The 23,845-nt window shown below is 38.8% G+C and overlaps 1 protein-coding gene across 1 annotated transcript in view; it reads right to left on the bottom strand.

Moving 5' to 3' along the window:
• The window catches only part of TAF4B (TATA-box binding protein associated factor 4b), a 70,886-nt gene extending 61,110 nt beyond the window's left edge, over positions 1-9,776 (bottom strand). The window contains exon 1 of the mRNA XM_063299215.1: positions 9,090-9,776. Coding sequence (XP_063155285.1) covers positions 9,090-9,744 — 655 coding nt within the window. The 5' untranslated portion in view covers positions 9,745-9,776. The remainder of the gene's footprint in view (positions 1-9,089) is intronic.
• Between the last annotated feature and the right edge of the window lie 14,069 nt (positions 9,777-23,845).

The raw sequence follows: 23,845 nt of genomic DNA, 5'->3' as shown, positions 1-23,845 counted from the left end.
CTTACTATGAAAGACTACTCTTAAATACATGAAACTTATGCACCGCTTGCAAAAGAGCCTTAAGCTGGAGCTATGTTACTTGGACTAAGGGGCAAGAAAATTATTAATAAAACAATGCAACCTTTAGGGTTTTTTTTCCTCTCCCAAGACAGTAAAAACAAAAGTCAGTAACTTTCAGAGCTGAGTTATTTGGTTTGTTTGGGCCATCTGTCTTTAATTAGTACATTGTTCCTGGATGTGTCAACAACTCAAAACTTTCTGCACAAAAACTTCAAGAAAGCTTTGGGACAAGGAATGAAATTTAGCCCCCAAATAGGTATCCAATCAACATAAGTGTTTATACTGTTCTACTAATATCATTGGCTACTCTTAACCATCTCTTGTTATTAAAAAGGAGGGAATTATGAAACACTGCCAGTCCACCTCAAGCATTTCTGTTTCAAACCAACTACTTCCAAGAAAGCATAAACCAGCCTCAGAATGTACAGACTGGCCTGCTTGTGGGGAAGAGAGTTGAAATATGTTGCACAATAGCACCTTGGATCTTGTGGTTAATACTGAAGCAATTCACCTATATTTAGACAATGCATGCAGGGAAAGTGTTCTGCTTCATAGACACACCAAATTTCCTACTTGGATAGCCTTGCCATGTTCAGAGAACCATTTGCAAATAATAAACTTGGAAACAAGCTTTACTCTCCAAATGTGGACTTATTCATAGGTGGGACTGTAAAAAGAAGAGACTGTATAAATATCTGTATGTCATACCAGGACCTGCTTTGTAATTCTGTATTAAATGTTAGAGAGATCTTCATAGGTTATAGTTTTTCGTATTTGTCTTCTAAACTGACAAAGGTACACAAATTTTATGCAAGGTCCAGAAATAACTCTTAATATCATGTATCAATCTGTAGATAAAGGCAAAGGGCTTAACCACCTTAAGAAATATTCTGAGCCTGTCAACTATTACACAAAGGTTATATAACACTGCCACCTAATGCTACAAATAAAACATGACATTCAAGTGTTTCAAGAATTTAAGTGTATTAGCTGTAACACACAACATCATTGGGAGAAAATTTTGTTTGGTTTAGAAAATAATGCAAATTGCTTATGTTTATATAATACACATGTATAAACGTATCCATTGTTTAGTATTTGTGTTTGTCTTGATTTTGCAGGAAGATTTTCCTTTAAAAATGGTGGGGGGGAAGAAAATAAAACAAGCTTTGGGGCTTTTAGAGATTCATATACAGATAGTCCTTTTTTAACAACTACTTGTTCAGTGACCATTCAAAGTTACGATGGTGCTCAACGAGACTTATGACCAGTCCTCGTAGTTGCGGCCATTGCAGCATCTCCATGGTCATGATTCGGGTGCTTGGCAACCAACTCGCAATTACAATGGTCGCTATGTCCTGTGGTCATAAGATTGCCATCTGTGACCTTCACTGCCAACTTCCAACAAGCAAAGTCAATGGGGAAGCTGGTAGGAGGTTGTAAATGGCAATCACATGCCATCACGCCTAATGACTGTGCAGGATTTGCTTAACAACGGCAACCAGAACTGCTGTTGTAAGTTGGTGCAGTCATGTGACGTCACACTTTATGACCACATAGCTTAGTGTCAGAGTTGCCAGTCCCGATTACCTTCATTAAGCAAGGACTACCTGTAGCTCTGCACACCCCCCCCCCCAGATGTTCCCTCAAGCTTTGGGTCAGAGTACGGGACAGATCCCTCATGTGGCATTTTGGTCTATTAGATGGTTGCTTTCCCAGACCTTTTTATTCTAAGGGATGCATATTTTGTTTTTATTGCTGTATTCTGTAAGATGCCCAAAGTTGTGATAGACTGGGGTAGCCTACAAATTTCATAAATAAATATGGGCATATGAACACTACTGTTCCTGAGATTGATGAGAAAGTGCCTAGTGGACTGGTTTTACTGATTTATTAGGGAAAGTGAGCAATAAATATATCTGCTTGTAAAAATAACGTACAAAATCACAAAAAGAAGGTTCTTGTAAAAAAATGCATTAGGGAAAGTGCATCTAAAATGCATGTCCTAGGAACAATGTGCTGATTTTTTAAATAGATTGCTTTGAAATAAAATGAATATCAACCGATGAATAAGTGGAATAAAGAGAAAGTTGAAAAATGACCACACATAAATCAAATTCAACAGCCTTGAAATGTAGTCTTGCAATTTTATTCACGCTTCCTTACATGCCTACAAAGATACATTGCTGAAGTGCTAGGCTTGGATCAAGGGGGCCCAAGTTTTACGTTCTGATGTGACTACTGGGAGACTTTGGGCCACTCACTCTCATTCCAACTTTCCTCATCAGTTTGTTAATGTAGGGATAAAACGAGGGCCTCATGTATGCAGCCCTCAGCTCCCAACTACGACGATACGCTACACTGCAGTGTACCATATTCCTTTCTTTGGTTTTCAAACCTAGAAACAATTATTGCATTAGAAGGGCTGTTGGTTAGCAGACAGCTTTGTACAGCAGAAAGAATGTGTAGAGAGAAACACTAAAGTTAAGAGCATTACTTCCATTAGGAAATATTCTCAAGGTTGTTGCTTCTGTGAAAATAATACAGTGAAAAGAAAATTCAAGTAACTTAAATATTTCTACAGCTAAGACCCTGTGGTGTGCCTCAATTATGGAGAGAACATTAGTCAAGTGAAAACCTAAACTGCACATGTCAGAGACAGAAGAATATGGAATTGAATAGAGAAGAAGGAAGTGATGAAAACCTTGACCAGTAAGAGCTATGTTTCACAGAAAGATCCGAAGTAAGTATTTTAGACAAGGAAAGGAGATCAAAGTGTAGAGTTTCTCAATATCACCCCATGTGATCCAAGTTTATAAATGTAGAAAACTGGCACATGGAACACTGAATTCCAGCAAGAACGTCACATCATCCTGCCCTCTGTTGACACTGCTTAAATAGGCACAAGCAGAATTAGAACAATACTCAGTTCCTCAAAATGGTATGTCTCAAAATGGTATGTTCCTACAATACACTGAACTAAAATAGGAGTCCTATAGCCAAGGATATGTTGCGCTTCCTCATTATGATTGAGTATAATTTTCCAGATGTCAGTTTCTACAAGTGCTATCTCCCTTCTTGTGGTTCTAATTGTTTTTATTTGGGAGAGCTTCACCAAAGACTGCTCATGCTGTTGCTGATCTAGATGTTGCTAGGCTGATCACAGCGTCACCAATGGGTCCACAGCTCCCACATAACTTCCTATTCATCTTGGGCACATTCACAATCTTTCAATTCTTATTATTCAGCAACTCCTCCAAGGAGAGGGTATTGGTATGCTTGATATGGCAAACAGTCTTTCACCTGGTTCTGATTCTAATTGCCTCATCTTCCTCTATGTAGAGAATAGAGAAGATAGCCTTGACAGAAAGAGGAAGATCCATTACCAAGGCAACAGATAAGCATGCCTTAAGCCCATACTAAGATAGAGATTTACAAAAACATCTAAGAAAGGTGTCCATCTAATCCACATGAAGATAGCAGAGGGAGGAGGGGAAACACATTCAGACTTGAAAGATTCTACTACAGCCATTCTAGTAGAAGTAGTTTTAAAGCTATGTAGCATCAGTTTCTTGATCTGGTCTACTTGTAGGGCTGACGCTCTATGCCTGCACTTGAGTTGGCTAGAGCAATGCTCTGGAAGGAAAGAGAAAAAGAGGCTGACCAGCAACAAGATGGATGGAATTGATTTCAGTGGTTTTGGAAGAACTGAAAGATGAGCATAGATTATCCTGGGGGAAGTCTATCTGTGTGGTCACTACAGACCTGATGACACCTAATCAATCAAGACCAACGCTTAGACCTTCCTTGTACGACTGATCACAGCTTCCTTCACTGTGGCTTTTTTTCACCTCAGGTGATGAACCTCTTCTGCTGCACTTCTTCAAATGCTTTGATAGGTTTGCTGTCCTGATCTTGTGTTTATGTACAAATTGTTTCAGGTGTTTTTAATATTTCATTGTAAACTGCAATGACAATGTGCTCGAAGGATGGGGAATATAAAGCTACAATAGTTACAGTGAAATAGATTGCCCTCTTTCATAAATGGAACAATTTCAGCAGTTGCTTAAGTTGCCTACTAGAAATCAATCTATATATTACTAAAACTCCCGTTTGTCTGTTTGTAACCTTCAGTTGGGTGAAATGGTGCACCATACGGCAACAATGTTTGAATCAACGTACTTCAAATGGGCTAACTTAAAAGAATGTGTCCAAAATCCGGGACCCATTACTCCTGTGGTATTGAAATTTGGAAAAGTTGTGGCTGCTTCAGCACCACCGCAGTCATGTGATTGTCATTTCCAACATTCCCTGCCAGCCCACAAGTCAATGGGGAAGCTGGCAGAAAGTATGAACTCTTCTGAGCTGATGACAGCACCGTATACCTCAGGGACTGAAATTTGGCAAAGTAAGCAAGCAGGAAGTCTGAACTCTTCTGAGGTGATGACGGCACCATACAGCATTGCGGGTAAAAATAAACAAATAAAAACTTTTTAAAAAATCATCAGCCTAATTATGCCGCATGGAAAGAGGGGGGACGTCACAGTCAACAGATGCCACCAAATGTCATTGAGAAGTGGTGAGGAGGAGAGAACAAGAATCAGATGAGGCCAGGGCCGCAAGACTCCAGGATCCAACAGCCAGGGCAAGTAACATGAGAAAAGGAGAGACAGAGGAGAAGAGGCATGCACATCTCCAGAATGACAACAAGAGGCACAGAAGGAGAAGAGAGGAAGAGACAAAGAAGCAGAGAAATGCAGGATCAGAGACAAAGAACAAATAGCAAAAGACATGAGCACAAACTGCTTCTACTAGAAAGGGCTGCATGTCTCCAGAATGACAACAAAAGCCACAGAATGAGGACACAAGAAGAGATGGAGGAGGGAAGGGGAGAACAACTTGAGAATATGTGGCAAACAGTAATTACTGTGAGAGTTCCTCAGCATGACAATACCCACCTCCAAAAAGACCTCAACAGAGAAGGAGCAAAGGAAAATGCACCACTCTCATGGCATAGTATTTCTGCTGATGTTGGTGCAATGGCCAAAACCTGCCCTCACTGTCATGCCTTCCTATTCCCTGGAAAGACCACCAAATTTCTGCTGTATGAAGGGAAAGGTCAGGATAGGCAATTTGCAATCTCTACCTAATGAACTCCTCAATTTATTCAGCAATGATGAACCAATTGCAAACAAATTCAGGAAGAACTGTTTCTCTGTTTAGGTAAGGAAATATTTCTGAAATGATGACCCAACAGGTCACTGGTTGTCTAGTGGGACTTAAAACTGCGTGAACATACTATGAAATTTGTTAGTTTTTAATAAAAAAAATATAAATATAAGAACCAAGCTTAGGCTCTTTTGCAATAAAAAGACTAATAAATCTATAAATAAAGTGCATGTGTGGAATATATTCTTCCTTGAGCATTAAACAATCTTACATATAAGCAGAAAACAAACTTGCAATAGAAGCTTAACAATGTACCGAAATGTTTGGAAAGAGAAACAGATTTTAATTTCTAAATATAAAATACTGTTAAAACATAGATATAAGTTATCTACTTACTGTGCCAGAAGCTACTAAAGAATCATGATATAAAGGGATTTTTTAAAACATTTGGAAATGGTTACTTATTAACCACTATTATTATTAACCATATTTCAATTTAAGATGCTTGAGATTTTTTATACAATATGAGAAATACAATATACTTGTATTTCATGAAGAGGATCAAACAAAAAGAGGGAATCCATCATACATGGCAGCTAAACTTAAGATCTCTGAACACAGAAAATTTGGCAGAAAGCTAAATTTTGAAGCTAACCATATTTTGAAAGATTGGTTAATCTGAGGAATTCTGAAATAAAGCATTCAAAAGACAGTTTTAAGAGAAACAGGTTTAACATTTAAAACAGCATCTGAAATTGCTACCTCTTTGGAACTGCTGCTGCAGATAACATAGATTTGCAGTCAGGAGTAAAAGCAAATTTGAAAAAGTTATGATAGCGTATAGACACTAACAGTCAAAATGAGCTGTGCTATCATTGTGGCAGATGTTTACACATCACCAACTCAATTAAGATTTAAAGGAGAAACCTGAAAATGTTTTTGATATATTGGGACACATCCAGAAGCGTTTGCTCAGGTAAAAGCACACCATTTATATATCAGCACTGTATCACCCAGCTTCATACAAACTAGCTAAAAGGTTTGTTTAAAGTGTCAATAAAGTTTTGCCAGCAATGTCTAGAGAAAACATCACATCAAATCAGGAGCTTGCAAATTTTCTACTTGTATATTGCAATACATACAATAAACCAAATGCCAGCTGTTTTATTCTTAGTCTACCCCAAACTAATACAACTGGGCATCTTAAAATAGAAATAGTCTGGAAATATATGATAAGGGTATTTAAAATCATGTATTGTATGGTAATTATATTGTATGAAGAGGGAACAGTTTTCTTTCTTCCACACAATGTTAGAATTTGAGGTCATCAAAATGCAGAGTAATTAGAAGGAAACATTTTTCACAAAGAACATAGCTAACTTGTGAAATTCGCTACCTGCATTTGGATGGTTTTAAAAGAAGATTAAGCATCAAGTTCCAGAAAAGAGTAAGAAGAGACAAGTTAATTATTTTATTTATTTATATTTCAAATTTCTATCACCGCCCATCTCTCCCAAAAAGGGGACTTTCATTTACTACAAGTCTTCCATCAAGAGATGGGACAGAAAATTTCAACTTAATATACAGATTCCAAGAAGATTCAAAAAGAAAAATACGGTATTTATGAATGGCTGTTATTATACACCTATTTTCCTAATTTATCCAGTGATATACTTAGCTCTGTAGAAAGAAAGAAAGAAATCTAGCATACTTCTTAGCTATGTCTTTTTCCTATTCCTACAGAGAACACAACTATAGAAATAGATGCTAATTTAATGCAAATGAAATTCCACTTTAATCAGAAGTGTTGGGGAGGTAATAAGGATCCACCCTTTCTTGGTCCACACTTTTTGTACTCCATTAAAACCTTTATTAGGTAAAATCATGAAAGTTTTTCTTCAGCAGAAGGCTTCTGGAATATGACCATGACAACATGCAAAAGGACAAATCTCCCTCCTGAAAATGTGGTTTGACCATCTGAGGGAAGTAGGCCAGCATTTACTATGAAGCTAAATGGGCCCTATAAAATATTAACAAAAATAAAGCTGTAGAAGAACAGTCTAAAACTTCGTTAGATGTAGCAATTAAAGTGCTATAGGTAGTCTGTAGATAACAGTGGAAAACAAAGAAATAGCCAAGGGACTGCAAAAGATAAATTCATACTCCTATACCAAAAAAGAGCAGTGCTAAAGAATGTTCACACTACCAAACAATTACATTTACCTCACATAGACTACAACAAATTGTGAATGGTCCTTAACATCACAGGTGAACTTATCTGTATGATGATTAGGAAACAAAACTTAAAATGAAATTTGGAGCAACTAAAAGTTCACAATTGAAACAGGACAGCACCAGAGCTGCACATTGTCAGCTTATTTAATGCAATACAGGATTTATTCTGAGAAATGCTGGAGGAGAAGAGACAGACACTGGAATTAAAACTCCTGGGAAAAACATCAACTATTTCAGATAGGCTGATAATGCTACTGTACTGTATTGGCTAGAAGTGAAGAATCTTTTATTGAAAGTGAAAGAAGAGAGTGTGACAGCCAGTCTGCTGATCAATTTTCTTTTTTAAGTCTTAAGATGGTGTCAACAGGCAATACCAACTCAATGCAACAAAGAAGTTAACGTAGGAACAGGCTTTATTTTTCTAGGCTCATGGAGATGGTATCTATTGTCAAAACCATGGTTTTGTAACCCATGGCTGTAAAGCTGGACCCTCAGAAAAGCTAGCTTAATTATTTTGAATAGATAACGCAAGGCAAGAATCGTCAGGAAAGACCTTGATGCTTGGAAAAAAAAAGAAGTGGCAATAAACAAAGAGCCCGACAGAAGACAAGGCAGCAGATTCTATGACTGATGATGCATGTGCCAGCTTATGCAAAGGAGCAACACTGACAGACAATCCAGGCAAAATGATGTCCATCAGGTTAGAAAGTTGGAGGTGACTGAATGACTGATCAGCAGCATCAGCTGCAGAAATGTCAGAAGGGCAATACCTAATCGGGTTGACTCATTGTTACAAAAAGCTTGAGTAGAAAAGTTTAACGCATCATATAAGGAAATGGTTAAAAGACAATGCATACACCAGCATCAAAAATGCCCATCCTGATACATGCATGCATTCCCCAAAAGTTACTTACTGATTCAAATCTTTGATTTTGCACAGGAAAAGTACTGTAATACTTACTTGCAAATATTTGGCATGCTTGACAAATACACAGGAAATCTGCATTTCTTTTGGAGACTCACCCTAAAATTTATAAATCTTATTCTAAATTTAAGAATTCAGTTACTAATTTCTCCTTGCAATTTTACATTACTTGCACTCATGATACCAATTCAGTTAAAGAAACAACTTCTAAAACGGAAAAATATGGGAAAAGAAGTAAGCAAATTATTTAGTTGTGCACTGCTTTTCTCAACTTTCTAAAAACTCTTGAATTTCCTCCTGGATCATATGCCACCCATCCTTTTGTTTGGTCTAAGACACATGTAGAATAAATTACTGTAACATCAGCATGCTATGAAGGCATACTGAGGAATGTTAAGTGCCTGGACACTTTCTTTCTCTCTCCCCCCACCCCAAAAGGCCAAATATTCCTCAAGAAATCTTGAAGACTTTATAAATAGTAAGCTGAGCAGAAAAAGTTATAGCTTCACTACTCCACACTTGGTTTTAGATATTGCTTAAAAAAAAAAAAGGCTCACACAGAGCAAAACTTCGCAGCATCTGGCATTATTAGGGCACTTCAAAAACTCGCCTCTCTTATTCCCGTGAAATCAGCCTATGGGGAGGTGCAGAAGACCTATAATAAAGATCAAGAAAACGGTCCAAAAAGGGCACAGCTTACCTTGGGGGATCTGAAAATTAGCAGGCAGCTGTATTGTCGTCGTTTGTGCAGATTTGGGTCCTCCCGAGGGAGGGGCTGGCTGCCTCGCACCCCTGTGGCTAAGCTTGGGGAGCTGTTGAACAGGAGTCGAGGGAACCAGTTTGCTTTCTAAGGGAGTAGGCAGAACTCGGGGTTGAGGAGCGAAGGATGGGGCGAGACTAAGGGGAAGCTTGGCGCCCACAGGGTTCAGGACAAATCTAGCAGCGCTGCCGGTGGGAATCGCCGGACAGCAGGCGGAGGGAAGCGTCTTCTGAGCGGGCAGCACTGCCTGGGGCTCCTGGATCCCACTAGCCGCGTTCACCGGGGGATCCTCCGCCAAAGCAGCATGTTCAGGAGGCCCAGGGGCCATGACCCTCCCCAGGACGGCTGTTGCCACCACCGGCGGGGTAGTCATGAAGGAGGAAAAAGGCACCGGAGGGCACAGGACTAGAGCTTGCGGAGCAGTCCAAGCTATTCCACAGCATAGCAGCCGCCAAGGGTGCTCGGGAGCTGAGCAAAAGCTCCGCAGCTGGCGATGCGGCAAAAACAGCAGGAGAGTCCCCAGCTCGCAAGCAAAAAACCACACGGTCACGCATCCGCCGCTGCCGCCGATCCTTTTCTTCCTCTTCGCAGGCATGCACGTGGGGATCCCCAGGCCACCAACCAGAGGGGTCAGAGAGGAAACAAGCGGCACGTGCCGCTGCGGGCGGTGTTACATCTATAACCGGCACCACCCTGCTAACCCTTCCACAGATTAAATCCCCACCCCGCAGAAACTAAGAACGCCTTGTCTCTAATTTATAAAGCTTTGCAGAGCGCAGGCGTACACTGTGCACGCCTCGAGCTTTCTAGCAGATACACCCAGTCACTAGATTGGGTGGCCTTCAAGGGACGTCACGAAACGTTCCTCCTCGAAGAGCTGTTCTAGGCGGGAAAGTCGGTGGTAAGCAGTAGCCCACTTTTACCTTTTGCCGTGTGCAATCCTTCAGGGTCTCTAAAAGTTACTGCTTCAGAACTTTGTTTTCACACATTAAATAGTAATCGCAGATTAATCAAGGAAACTATGATTCTTTGGTAAAGGGAAAGCCCCCATTTGCAAAGAGCTGTTCACTCATGAGAAAAGGAGGAGGTACGTTGATTTCATTCGGTTCTATGCCCAAGGATAAAGAGGTTCTCGTCTTAATTTCAGAGGTGCCCTGCAATTGAATGAGTTCATGTTTTAGATTTTCACAGTACCAAGTACCACAAATCAAAAGAAACTAGCCATAGAATGTGGGTATGTAATCTTGTCAAGAATAAGAGAGGGACATGCTATATGGAATTGCCTGCATATGGTAGCCCATTAATGGCTGAACATCCCAGGGAATTTCTCACATTCAAGAGTGTCCATACAGAAAGCAGTAGGGACAAGCAACACCACCTGGGTCTTCTCATGATTGCACAACTCATGATGCAATTAATGGCATTTACATATGACATGACAACACACATGATGTAATTGTGGCTTCTAGAGGAAACCTGGACTGCAGAGGGAAGGTTTTGTAAAAACCAGCGCAATATAAAAATAAAGCTTGGTTAAGCCTACTAGTGATGTCAAGTTTTTCCCAACTTTAGTTTGAAATATATATTCTAAATGTATGATTTAGTATGTTAAGTTTAATGGGCAGGGGCAGATAAGCCAGATAAATTTTGTGTGTGCTTTCAAGTCTCTCTTGACAACTCTATGGACAAGTCTATGGAGTTTTCTTGACAACATTTTTAGAAGTGCTGCCTTCTTTCTAGGGCTAAGAGAGGTTGACCAAGTCACCCAGCTAGCTGGCTTTGTGCCCAAGGCCAGACTAGAACTCAGATTTCCCCACTTCTAGTTCAGTGCCTTAACCGCTAGATTAAACTGGCTTTCATGTTAATTTTATGTGCTATAAAATTTCAAATTGCTCATTTCTTCCCCAAATCTTTTTTTTTATTATTTTTGGCATTTTGTTACTGTAATAGTTACTTGCAAATGTTTCACATGCTAGAAAAGCATACAATAATTTTGTTTCTTTCAGAGGCTCACAAAAAATTATAAATCTGATTCTACAGTTAATTCAGTTGCTAATTTCTTCTTGCAATATTATAATATTACATTACTTGCACTCATATTACTAATTCAGCTAATGAAACAACTGCATATCTGATTCTGGAAAACTTTCTGTGGATTTTTTCTTCTTCCTCTTCAGAAAAGTGTCCATATCATGTATTTCATCCTCACAGGTTTATCTGAGTCATCCTGAAAAACCATTTGACATATCTACTAGGTTATAACTGGATATGTACACATTAAAAGTAATAGCAAAACTAGGGGAGTCAGCCTTTTGATCACTGACAGACATACTTAATCTTTGGGGAAGCTGATAATGTGCAATGGCTGATAATGCACAGTGAGTAGACCATGCAAAGAAACAAGGCACAAGTGGGATTTTGAGGGAAGTCAATGTTTTTAATGGTACAGAGAGCATTTTGCAGTTCACCACAGTTTTGGAGGGTGATTCCTGCCTCAAAATAGCAGGAAATCGAGTTTAATATCACAGAGAATTCTGGAACAATAGGCTGCCTACTCCAGACATAGACCCAATGAGACATTTAGCATGGGATAAAAAGGTAAGCGAGTGATTTGGTTGTACACTGCCTTTCCCGACTTTCTAAAAATTCTTTCTAAATTCCTTCCTTGATCACATGCCACCCATCTGTGGAACGTGAAATTGGACTAAGAAATAACCCTAATCCAAAATTCTCAGCAGATGAATGAAATCTCTCCTGAATGTGGTCAGCAATTACCTAATGACTTAGACAACTATGGAAATAGTTAATCTTAGGAAAGACAAGGGAAAAAGGGAGATAGCTTTTTTTGCGGAAGAGGAATGGCGAGGAGGCTTAGGGAGGAGGTGTTTTTAGGAAAGGACCAGTGCAGGATTTGCAGGAATAAAGGATGCTGAGAGGACACAGTGCCCACAGGGAGCTGAGATGAAACAGATGATTTGAAAGGAGACTGAACCTCCATTGTTGCTCCCTAAGCCCTTGGAAAAAATTAAAATAGGAAAGTCATGTGAATTGTTTCCAATAGACATTGGAAGGGCTAGATCTGTTTCACCCTTTTAACAAGACTTTGCCCTTTTAGGAGTGGCAAAAGTGCAGGAAGCCCCTTTTATCAAACTAATATTTGAGTTTTAAGTTTTACTTCACCTACAGCTGCCACTGTTAGGAATGTGGCAGAGTGCTCAAAAGCTTTTGACCTGAGAGATCAGAAAAAACACACACCAGGCATTTCTATAAAAATAAGTGCATTTACAGAAAACATAAAACATAAACAGGTTTCCATATCCAGAAATCCTGGATAGGCACAAAAGCTTTACAAGATCATATTTTACAAGCTCATACACACACACACGTACTCTGAGTAGGACTGGAAAGGAAGGCAGCAAAAAGGAAACTAAACAAGTCCAGGCAAGTTCCTTCCACAGGCAAATCAGCAGCTTTACCTTATATGGTCATCTTTTCACACCCCAACCTGAGGATACTTAGGTTTGACCTTCTGACTCTGCCAAAGTGATTTGTTCCCATAGTACCTTAGTGGCTTGCTCCTTGCAAACAACCAAATACCAACATTCCCCTTTGTTATGCTAAGAAACAAACCAATTTTATCTGTCAACTGTCTGTGTCTTGGTACAGCAAGAGGTTTGGTTAACATGTCAGCCATCATATCTTTTGATTCACAATATTTTAACATTATTTCCCCTTTGGCTATCATGTATTTGATAGATTGATATCTGATATCGATATGTTTTGTTCTATTCTTGCAAGCTTCAGATTTTGCCCTTGCAATGCAAGCTTGATTATCCTCATAAACAGTTATAGGCTGGTTCACTTCCATGCCTATGTCTTTTAACAACCGTTTAAACCATAAACCATACAACCTCGTTACAGGTTTGTGCTAGGGAATAAAACTCTGCTTCTGCAGTGGAAAGAGCAACAAGTGTTTGCTTTCTAGAATGCCAGCCTAAGCTTGACCCAGCAAATTGAATTAAAATCCCAGAAGTGGATTTCCTGTCACTGACATCTGCTCCCCAGTCAGAATCTGCAAAAGCCTGCAAATTTTCTATTCCATAGGCATTTAGCTTTAGGCAATAATGCTTTGTTCCTTGAAAATACCTCATTAACCTCTTCAATGCTACTTTTCCAGTAGATGTAGGCTTTTCTACCTGTCTACTTAAAATGGCCACAGAATTTGAGATATCTGGGGAAAGAATGATTTGCAATGTACAGTAAACTTCCAATTGCAGATCTATATTTCTCTGCCTCAGTTAACTGAATTTCTCCTATTACTTTCTGAAAATCTGGTATCATAGGAGTGGAGTCTGGCTTAGAGTCTTGCATGTTAAAATCCTCTAGGAGCGTTTGAATTTTACTGCGTTGACTTAACAGAAAACTACCATCCTTCTCTCTATGTATTTCTAAGCCTAGATAATTGGTTACTGTTCCAAGGCTTTTTAATGTGAAATGGCTTTTCATGCAGGCTTCAAATGCAAGCCTTTGTTTTTTCTGTTGATGTGAACAGCAGCAGATCATCAACATATATGCACAGATACATACAGCCTTGTTTGTCTTTCTTCACATAGACACATGGATCTGCTTTCTTCACATAGACACATGGATCTGCTTCCTTTTTCAAAACCAAAATTCTGCAGTTTTTCATCTAATTTTTGGTTCCAGGATCTAGCAGCCTGTTTTAATCCATAGATTGATTTTTACAGTTCACAAACTAGATTCTCCCCTTTTTCATAGCCAGGGGGTTGTTGCATATATAATTTGTGGTCTAAGTCACCATAGAGAAATGCAGTTTGAATGTCATAGTGGTGAACTGGTAGTCCTTTGAGTGCAGCAATGTTTAGCAGTAATCTAATTTATTCACCTTTAGTAACTAGGGCAAAAGTCTTATCAAAGTCTAAATCTTTCCTTTGAGTGAACCCTTTTGCAACCAGCCTTGCTTTATATTTTTGGATTTTGCCATCAGCATCTCTTTTCAGTTTGAAAACCCACCTACAACCTAGACAGCGTTCATTTGGAGGTAGATTTACCAGTTTCCATGTTTTTCCATGTATTTTCTTTCAAGTTGCATGGCAGAATGCCAATTTTGTGCAATTTCAGGTGGCAAAGCATTTACTTGCTCTAAGGATTCAGGTTCTGTGAATATGTGAAAAGCCTTTACTGTTTCAGCCTGAAAACATGGAGGAACACCTTTATTACTCCTCTGAGATCTGCAAGGTAATACAGAGCTTAAATTTTGACTCCTATCATTTTCCTGAGAAGCATCTGTCTCATCAGACAGATCTTCAGTTTGCTTTTCTGGCTTAATGTCCTCACTAGGCAAAAGATCACTATCAGCAAGTCCTTGCTGTTCTCTTATAGTTAAATCAACTGGAGAGCTAGAATTTAACCTCCCCTAGTTTTGCTCAGCAAAAGAAGCACTTTTGCTAATTATTAATTTATCTCCTGCTATGAACCTGTAGCTTCTCTGGCTTTGTTCATATCCAACAAAGGTGGCTTTCTTTGTTGTGGGGCCTCCTTTCCTTCTCTGTTGTTTTGGAATGTGAACCCATGCAGTGCTACCAAACACTCTAAGATAGTTTACCTTTGGTTTCACACCATAAAACAAATGGAATGGAGTGTCCTGAATCACAGAGTTATACAGTCTGTTTTGCACATAACAGGCAATGGACATTGCTTCTGCCCAAAATTTAAATGATAATCTGGAATCTTTAAGCATGCATTCTATGGACTCTTGCAAGGTTCTGCCCTTTCTTTCAGCAACATCATTTTGCTGAGGGGTGTAAGGGTTAGAAAGAATTTGTTCTATCCCCTTGTCTGCTAGGAACTTTTTGAATTTGTGAGAAAGGTACTCTCCTCCTCTATCACATTGGAGTGCAGATACAGGCTTTGGGAATTTTCCATTTGCCCATGTCAAAAAACCTTTAAATTTCTCGAATGCCTCATCTTTGTGTTTTAAGATGTAGATAAATGTGTATCTTGAGAAATTATCAGTTATGGTCATTGCATACCTTGCTTGTCCAAAACTTGGAGCAAAAGGACCAATAATGTCAGAGTGTACAATTTCCAAAGGTCTAGTTGTAACTCTGTCACTGTGCTTACTCACAGGAGCTTTTAGTGTTTTGCATTCTTTGCAAACTACACAATCTAAGTATTTGTCACAGGGTTTTATCTTTAGGTCAGCACACAGCTGTGGCATTTGTGCTATATACTTGAAATTAGCATGACCAAATCTCCTGTGCATCAGGTGTACACATTGGTCATGATATGGAGTGTTGCCAACTGCAGCCTTGCAGCTTGGCTTCCTTGCATTTTGCACAATGTACAAGGAGTCTTTTAACATACCAGTAGCACACAATTTTCCATTTTTACATATCTCACAACCATTTTTTAAAAATGGTATGACATACCCTGTTGCAGCCAATTGTGCCACAGATAAAAGGTTTGACTGTAAATTTGGCACATACAGCACACCTTTCACAGTTTCTCCCAAGCAGGATAAAGTGATTAGAAACCAGATGCCCATTTAGAGGCAGTGTTGGACCCTCTAGGGTGGTATTTTATAAGCGCAGGGAAACTGCCTGTACCCAAAGTAAACAAATCCTGAACAATACCCATCACTCTAGTCATATGTGATCAAGAGCTTTGGGGAATTATGTGTCTAGAATATTTATTTGTCCTGGAATCTATTCAGAAGCTGGTGCAAGAGGTAGGATTAACATGACTGCAAGCCCTCCCCATTGGATGGCCCCCAGGCAAAGGCTAGGGGTCAGCCCATTTGGGTGACCCTACCCTGGAATTTTGAGTGGAGCAGTAGGAGATTTATATACCAAAGGAGAGGTATCTGTCCATAGTTTTTTTTTCTTTTTTCAAAACAGGTGTCTGCTGCCTTGTCTTCTTTGTTTACTTGCAGTTAAACCAACCTGTGGGACTTGACCAACTGGTTGAGCCCATTTGAACTACTCTACGACTGTCCGTACCCTTGCACCCCTTTCTCAATCCACCACCAATGGGGGAAGGACTCCTGAGACCACATGTCTGTGCCTGTCTTTCTTGCTGGAGGAACTGGTCCAGAACTTTCGTCCTGGGTATAAAGTATTGGTGAAGAGCTGGGATCCTGCTGCTGGACCTCTGGAGACTAAATGGAAGGGCCCCTTCCCCGTATTCTTGTCTACTAATACAGCTTTGAAGGTTCAAGGTTTTAAGCCTGGATTCACCACTCCAGGGTGAAGGGAGCCCCAGAAGTTAAATGGACTGTTAGCCGACCCCATGACTACAGCCTTGGACTGAAGCTGCTTTTTCCAGAGGCAACAGCAAAAGGACTGAGTTTGCAAAAGGAAGGTGGGGAGGAATGTGGAGCTGCTCAGGGAAATCAGCAGTTGAACCCATGCTCCCATCCTTTCCTTCAAAGGATTATTTTCTGAAGTATCTTTAGGGATTGATCATTTTTTTTATTTCTTACCCTCACATTTCTCTGAAAAATCACTTCTAAAATAGGGACTTACGCAATGCTCCTTTTCCTTCTTCCAACTGTCGTTTGGGGAGATAAACCTTTCTCCCTTCAGTCAAAGATCTGTCACTGTTTCCAAAAGTTTCTTGACCAAAATAACATGCATTGTCTCTCTAGGATGCCCCTGTAGGGAAAAGCCACCTTTGTTGGCCAGGTTGCTCGATGCAGTTGGACATATAATACCTCCAGAAATCCTTACAACCTAAGGCAGTTCTGCTGCCTGGATGGTTTTGGATGTGTGGGAAAATGGCTTACAAAGTCTTGCCACCAATGGTACCTGCATCCTTGGGCCCTGGTGCCAGCTGTAAGCATACAGCCTTCTGCTTAGTTGCCAAGCTAGCACTGGAATCATCCCATCCATCTCCCTAGGTCTGTCCAAAATCCTTTGGTGGAATGGCACCAAAAGGAGCTTGACTCTGTCTCCCAGATAGCCATACAAAACCGCATGGCTTTAGATTTCTTATTAGCAAGCTGAGGGTGTGTGTGTGCGTGCCTTGATCAAGTCCACATGCTGTACATATGTGGACCAGAGCAGCAAGGTGTTGACCAATGTGCATGAAATAATGGAACAGTCAGCCACCTTCCATGAGATTGCCCAGGCCACCCTTCTATCCCTTTCTGTAGTATTTGGGAGACCCTTACTTCTTGACTACCTAATTTTGGTTGGCTTAAATCTTTATTCTTGCTAATTGCCTTTGTTGTTGTACTTTTAATCACTTGTTGCACTATACAATGTCTGCCTTTGATTATGGGATGCTTCCAGAGTCTAGCACCCAGGCCTAGGAGCCAGCAGATGGTCCTTTCTGACCTCAGGAACCCCGATTATGGTGAAGCTTCTCCCTGGGATGTGGTCAAAGCTCCAAAGGGGAGGGGGAATTTGGAACGTGAAAATGGACTAAGAAAAATGGAAAGGAATTGGAAGCCAAACTAACAGACGCAAGGGATCTGGCTTATCTATGCACTTGCCAGGAGGTTGGAGAAAGGCTGGGGGCTCTGTTATCTGTTCCCAGATGTGCCTGTGATCAGTGCCTGACTCTGGGGTGGGGAAGGCTATGTGACTAACCAAGCTTCCCTAACCACAAGGCACTGACCCCTAGCTAAATACCATTCCAAAGTCTCCACCCCAAGGCGGGGATTTAGGGGAAAACATAGAACATGCTAAGAACTGTTATGGGATACCATGTGGGATGTATGTCGTATGTGAAGAAACTGCGCAAGTGCTGAAATAGTTAACCAATAAGAAGCTTTGATCTGCTGATGAACTGTTTTGATAACTGCTGTCAAAACTGTATAAAATTGCCACTCGCGATGTGCTTGGGGTTGTTCCCTCTTAATGGGGAGACCCTATTTCTTCTAGACGTCCTGAATAAATAGCTGCTTGATTCCCCCGTTCTGCGTGATCAATTGGCTGTTAAATTGCACTGGGCGAAGACCCAAGAAGCCTGCATTTTGCATGCAACACAAAACAAGAAAGACATTTGGGTATCTGAAAACAAGGCTTATTTGATCTTTTAGGAAAGAAAGAACACGGTTAGATCATTCTGACACCCACTGAGAACCGACCCTCATTTCCAATATTTCATTATATCATACACATTTCAAAAGCAAAAACAACAGTCTCAAAAGTATATATTATGCTTCAGCATCTGAGAAAGCAGTGCTATATATGCACAACCACTGTGTGTGAGAGAGCATGGGAGGGGGTGGGACAATGGGAAAAAGGAAATAAGATACAGTATACACTTTAGGGTTGTGCAATGCTTCAGGCTCCGATTCCAAAAAAGTGTTCCTGAGTGTGTTGGGTTCACAGTGGTGACATCATCAAAGACAGAGCAACCTTTTTTTTAGTTCTTTTTTTCCTTTTTATTAGTGTTGGAAGTCTTGATACATTATATTGTTTCAGTACAATGATATTTATACAATATTAATTGAAAATTATTGACATTTTGTTGTTTAGATAACTTAGAGTATTTCTCTTTTATTTCCAATACTCTATCAATATGAATTACAAGCATAACATTATTTGACTTTTTCACCCAAAGTTGAGTATAACATTAGAAAAACAACAGCTGCAGATTGCATCAAAGTAATTTGTTGTACAAATAAAGGTTTCAGTCTGATTACCTAATGTTGAAGTCTCCCTTGTATTGTTACTATATGTTAATAAAAGGGAAAAAACGATAAAACAAATTTAGCAAGAATTAAAATACCCAAATAATAATAAAAAAGGAAAAAGAACAATTGGCTTTCTAACTTCCCCCTTTTTGTATATATGCTAATTTACAATATTGTAGAAATGTAAGCCCCCTTAGAAGCCATACTGTAAGTAATTATATTTAGACACAGCAACTTTAAAGAGTCACAGACAAGTGCAGTGTTTTCTAAAACACCTCTGTGGAATGAAGAGCTTTACAGGATTCATGTTTGAGTAGAAAAGGACAGGTAGGTCGGTTGGCAATACAAAAAATGTACTGTATGTAATTTAACAAATGTAAAAAACTGTAGAAAGAGGATTGCTGATGGCATTTTCAGCATCTCTTGCAGCTGCGTGGTACATAAATGTTCTCCAAAGGCATACTACCCTAAGCAAGTGCCAAGCAAACCACATTATGCCTTAGCATACTGTCTGTACCAAGTCCATGTATTAGTCTTTCCCAATGTGGAGCATTCAGATGTGAACTTGCATAAGTTGTAACCAAAACAGATATGTTTCCTGGGAATTATAGGAGTTCTAATACATTTGGAAGGCACCAGGCTGGTATAAGTGTCAGCAAGAAGTCTTACATAGCTAGTAGTTAGTAAATTCAGAAAGATTTATTTATTAATATTTTTATTTATTAATCAAATTTATCACCGCTCATCTCCTAAAAGGGACTCTGGGCGGTTATTCCCAGTTAAGTAGGTAAAGGATTGCAACTTTAATTAGCAACTGCATGTATTAGCTGTACAAATAAAGATTGTTTAAAAATGTAACAATTCCCAAAATACTCATCTTCCATCCATTTTCTTTCTGAGGTCTATTATATTAGCATGGAAAGCTTTTGAAGTCCAACACATAAACCAGAAGCCAGTATGCAGTATCTTTGGATACTGAGATCAGTGGAGATACCCATCACTGATCTCCACATGATCCTAAAATTAATTTTTAGACAATTTAATTAAAAAAATAAATGGCCAAAGTCCCATAAGATTATTAAACCTTATAAGAAGTTGGTGTTTCCAATCTAAAGCTTTGCAGTTGCAGACAGGAATGCTGAAATGTCACTAGATTTCAAGCACAAACACCAAAATTTAGAAAATTTCTACAGGGTTCTTCAATTCCAAGAATATTTTACAGAAAATGCAACTACCAATTAACGAGGGAGGATTTGGTTTTCCGAATCTGGATCTATATCATCATGCTTATCTATTGTCAAGTATTAAATAACGGAAGCCAACAATTGGTGTTAATTTTCTGATTTGGGCAACTTAGGAATATACATACGTATATAGCACCTTTGGTTGGATGGACAGTATTAGGATCTAAATATACTAGAACTCTAGTATCTCTGGAAATAATTGCTTCAGTTAGAAAGTTATGGAATGTAATGTCTAATAAAAAAAGATTTGACTTGACCCCTTTTTCCATACTAAATTTATGGGGACTTTATGGGGAAACCCAACTTTAAAAATTGGGGAAAAGATGGTGATATGGAAAAATTGGATTGAAGTGGGAATATTGACTTTGGACCAACTGATAGATGATAAAGATGATTTTTTAACATATGTTGTATTAAAAGATAAATATCTATCAGATGTAACCCAATGGCAATATTTACAGATACAACATTTGTTAACAACAACATTTCTTGGACCAGCAGCATGAGATACCTGATATACCAGAACAACTTGTTAAATCCTTTAAAACTAAAAAAACCTATTAATTTTTATAGATAATTGCTATCAATAAATCAATTTGATATGCAGATGCTAAGAAATGAGTAGAACAAAGAATTAGAAGTTCCTATATTGCTTAGACGATGGGAGAGTGTCTTAACTTCTATAGCAAGAGTGTCAGTGGACTTTAAACTAAGACTTATACAACAAAAAATAATATTTAGAACTTATTGGACTCCATTACATTTGTATAGAAAAGGATTGTCTAAGACAGCGTTTTGTTGGAGATGTAATATGGATAATGCTTCTTTAAAACACATATTTTTACAATGTCCTATACTTACTAAGTTTTGGGAGAAAGTAGTGGACCATATAAATATGCAACAAAAGCTAAAATTTTCAGAGGATAATATTCTCTTGAATTACCTACCTAGTACATGGAATATGACAGCTGGACAATGTAAATGGATTCTCCGTGCCCTTACTATGGCCAAAAGACTGATATTGCAGCATTGGAAAGATAAATGTATAGGCCCCATTCACCCAATGGATTTAAGACCTGATTACACTTGCCACCTATGAGCGGATTGCCTATAGACATAAACTTTGTATGGACTAGTATAATGAAATATGTAACTCATTTGTACAAAATACAGCAGGTTAAAAAAGTCATACAAGTGTATTAGAAATTAATATATATGTACTTGAATAATATTTACATTAGTTAAGTATATATAGAATTGTAACTGTTAACTGTTATAATGATACATCATACTTGGTTTCTTTTTTTTCCTTTTTTCTGTTGCATTTTTTCACTTTTTAAAGCATTTTTTGTGTTTTTTTCTTTAGAAATATGTATTTGCATTATACTTTGTGTTTTCTTTTTATGTTATTATTTTAAAAGGAATAAATAAATAAGCAAGCAAGCACAAACACCAAAATCTCTCACAATCTGATGACCTTCTGAGCTTTTGGCCATTTAGAAAAACATATATTTGTTTTGGTGTGGTGCCTCCATAGGAATCACACATTCTCACAGACTGGGAATCGTTTATGGAAAGCAGAGAAAATGCATTGTCATGTGAAAGAAGCAAAAAAGTTATTGTGTTTTCACTGCAACGATTTGTCTCAAAAGAAGATCACATTTGTCCTACCCTGTTTATACCACCTCTGGAAGCAGACTCTTTATTTGGAAATGCACCATATCCAAATGTCTTTACACTGCATAGTATGTTCTTGAGAACATATGGTTGTTCCACATGTACAAATTTCTGAATTACTATTTCAGACCTAATTTTATCTGCTTTGCTCTTTAGAAATATGTGTGATTTGGTTTTCAGAGTGAAAAGACTGTCAGGCAGCCTAGCTGTAAGTTGCCTCTTCATTAGCTGCTACAGCAACTAAAGAGGCACCTTATCATAGAAAGCAGAGCAGAGCTGTGCAGCAGTTCAAAGCCATAAGGAGATTAATTTCTCTCTTGATGCCTAGACAATGTGTTAATTATCATATCAAATGAGAATATTAGGAGCCTTGTTTATTCACTGAAAATGTTGTCACTGCCATTCTTACTGCATCTGAAGAAAGGGCTGTTTTCTTGATTAAGGTCTTTTTCTCCAGTCCTTCAAGGGTTTTCAGATAAATCAGACAGCTGACTAGACTTGCTATCTCAGGGGAACTGTGGCTTTGGCAAAGGTACATACAATGGAAATACAGGATCGATCCTTATATGCTTCATGACCAGACCCTTATCAGAATAGGCGTAATCTCACATTAAAGAGTCTTTTGTGGCTTCACTGTTATGGCCCTTGAGGTAACAAACTGGACTTCATGGGGCACTCTTGCTTATTTGAATTTGAGAGCCCTGCTTTATAGCTAGTATATTTGCAAATAAGTGACCTAGCCTTTTATCAGCAGTCCTGAAGATTTTGCGTCATCTACTTGGTCCAGTAGCGGTCCAAGATTCAACTGAGTCTAGGCAATTTTTTAAAGGCCGTGACTAGAAATAAGGGACTAGAAGCAGCGCAGGAGCTGAGGATTGTACTAGCAGTAGTGGATTTGCTAGAAGCGTTCTATTATATTGTATATCTTCATTATATGCAATTGTATACATTTATCTGGAAATGTCTCAGTGGGGTTTACGTGTATTTAGCATTGTGTTGTTCTTGTGCAGGACTTTGCCATAATCTTGTCCTAAGATGTTTCCTATATAATGTAGTAGGTTGCTACAGGTTATTTTAAGTACCTTCAATCTAGAAGCTCCTAATGAATGAGCAGAAACCTCTTGGAATGATATACTGTATAAAAACAAGTTTTTTTCTACCAGCTTTAGCTATCCTATAAAATAACTGCTCAGTTGTTATGTCCAGGTGATAATGTTTAACCTGCTTAGTACTACTGATCTGAAATTTAGTAGCAATTTGTTTTCTGTTTGCGATGCTCAAGACCTACAAATTCACTTCCAGTAATATAAATTGCTTTATTTGAGCTACTGAAGAAAATCAATTACAATATAATTGTCTGCATTTCTTTCCTCTATTGGTACGGTACATCAAAATGTTTCATAATGAGAAAAAATAAGACGTACCATTTTTTTTGTAGCTCAGGGACACAGTGAACACATCACAATTGCTACCTGATTACTGGAAGTGAAATTGGGTTCAAATAGTGGGGAAGTATAAATAAACCATATTAGCAATATGAGAGTCGCTTCCTGGGCTTGTGTAAGAAATAAGCTATTTGTGGTTGGAGTTCATGGGTTTTTATTGAACAGAAATGCAAGAATGATAATAAATGACTGCTCTTTTGAAAACATGCACAGAAAGCTTGTAAATTAATAGACAAATCAAATGTAGTCATTTTTTCTGTTATGAAGCCTATTTACGTCCTTCTGGAAAGACTGAAGATTTATGATATCATTCAACTTTGAAGATGTAGGGGTTTCATCTAGTCCATAAGCTGGTTTGCCGGACCTGACCTTGTACCTGGCTTTCTGTGCTCAGCAGAAAGCAGCCAGGGAATTTGCTGCCTATGAATTTCAAAGTGAGAGAAGGAATAACTGGATGATAGTTTGTGAAACAAAACACAATTGTCTGGTTTCAGGCAACACAATAAGCATGCTTTGCTAGTTCACGTGGGGTACATTTGTTGGACGAATATGAGTGCCCTATCCACAGTTAAGATTAATTTATTTGTAAGTTATGATACAAATATGGTCATACATGGCTTAGGGGCTGGTTACTTGAGGAACCGCCTGATCCCCATAGAATCT

Source organism: Candoia aspera, chromosome 3 (genome assembly GCF_035149785.1).
Source record: "Candoia aspera isolate rCanAsp1 chromosome 3, rCanAsp1.hap2, whole genome shotgun sequence".
Lineage (NCBI taxonomy): Eukaryota > Metazoa > Chordata > Lepidosauria > Squamata > Boidae > Candoia > Candoia aspera.
This window is presented reverse-complemented; position numbering and strand designations above follow the sequence as displayed.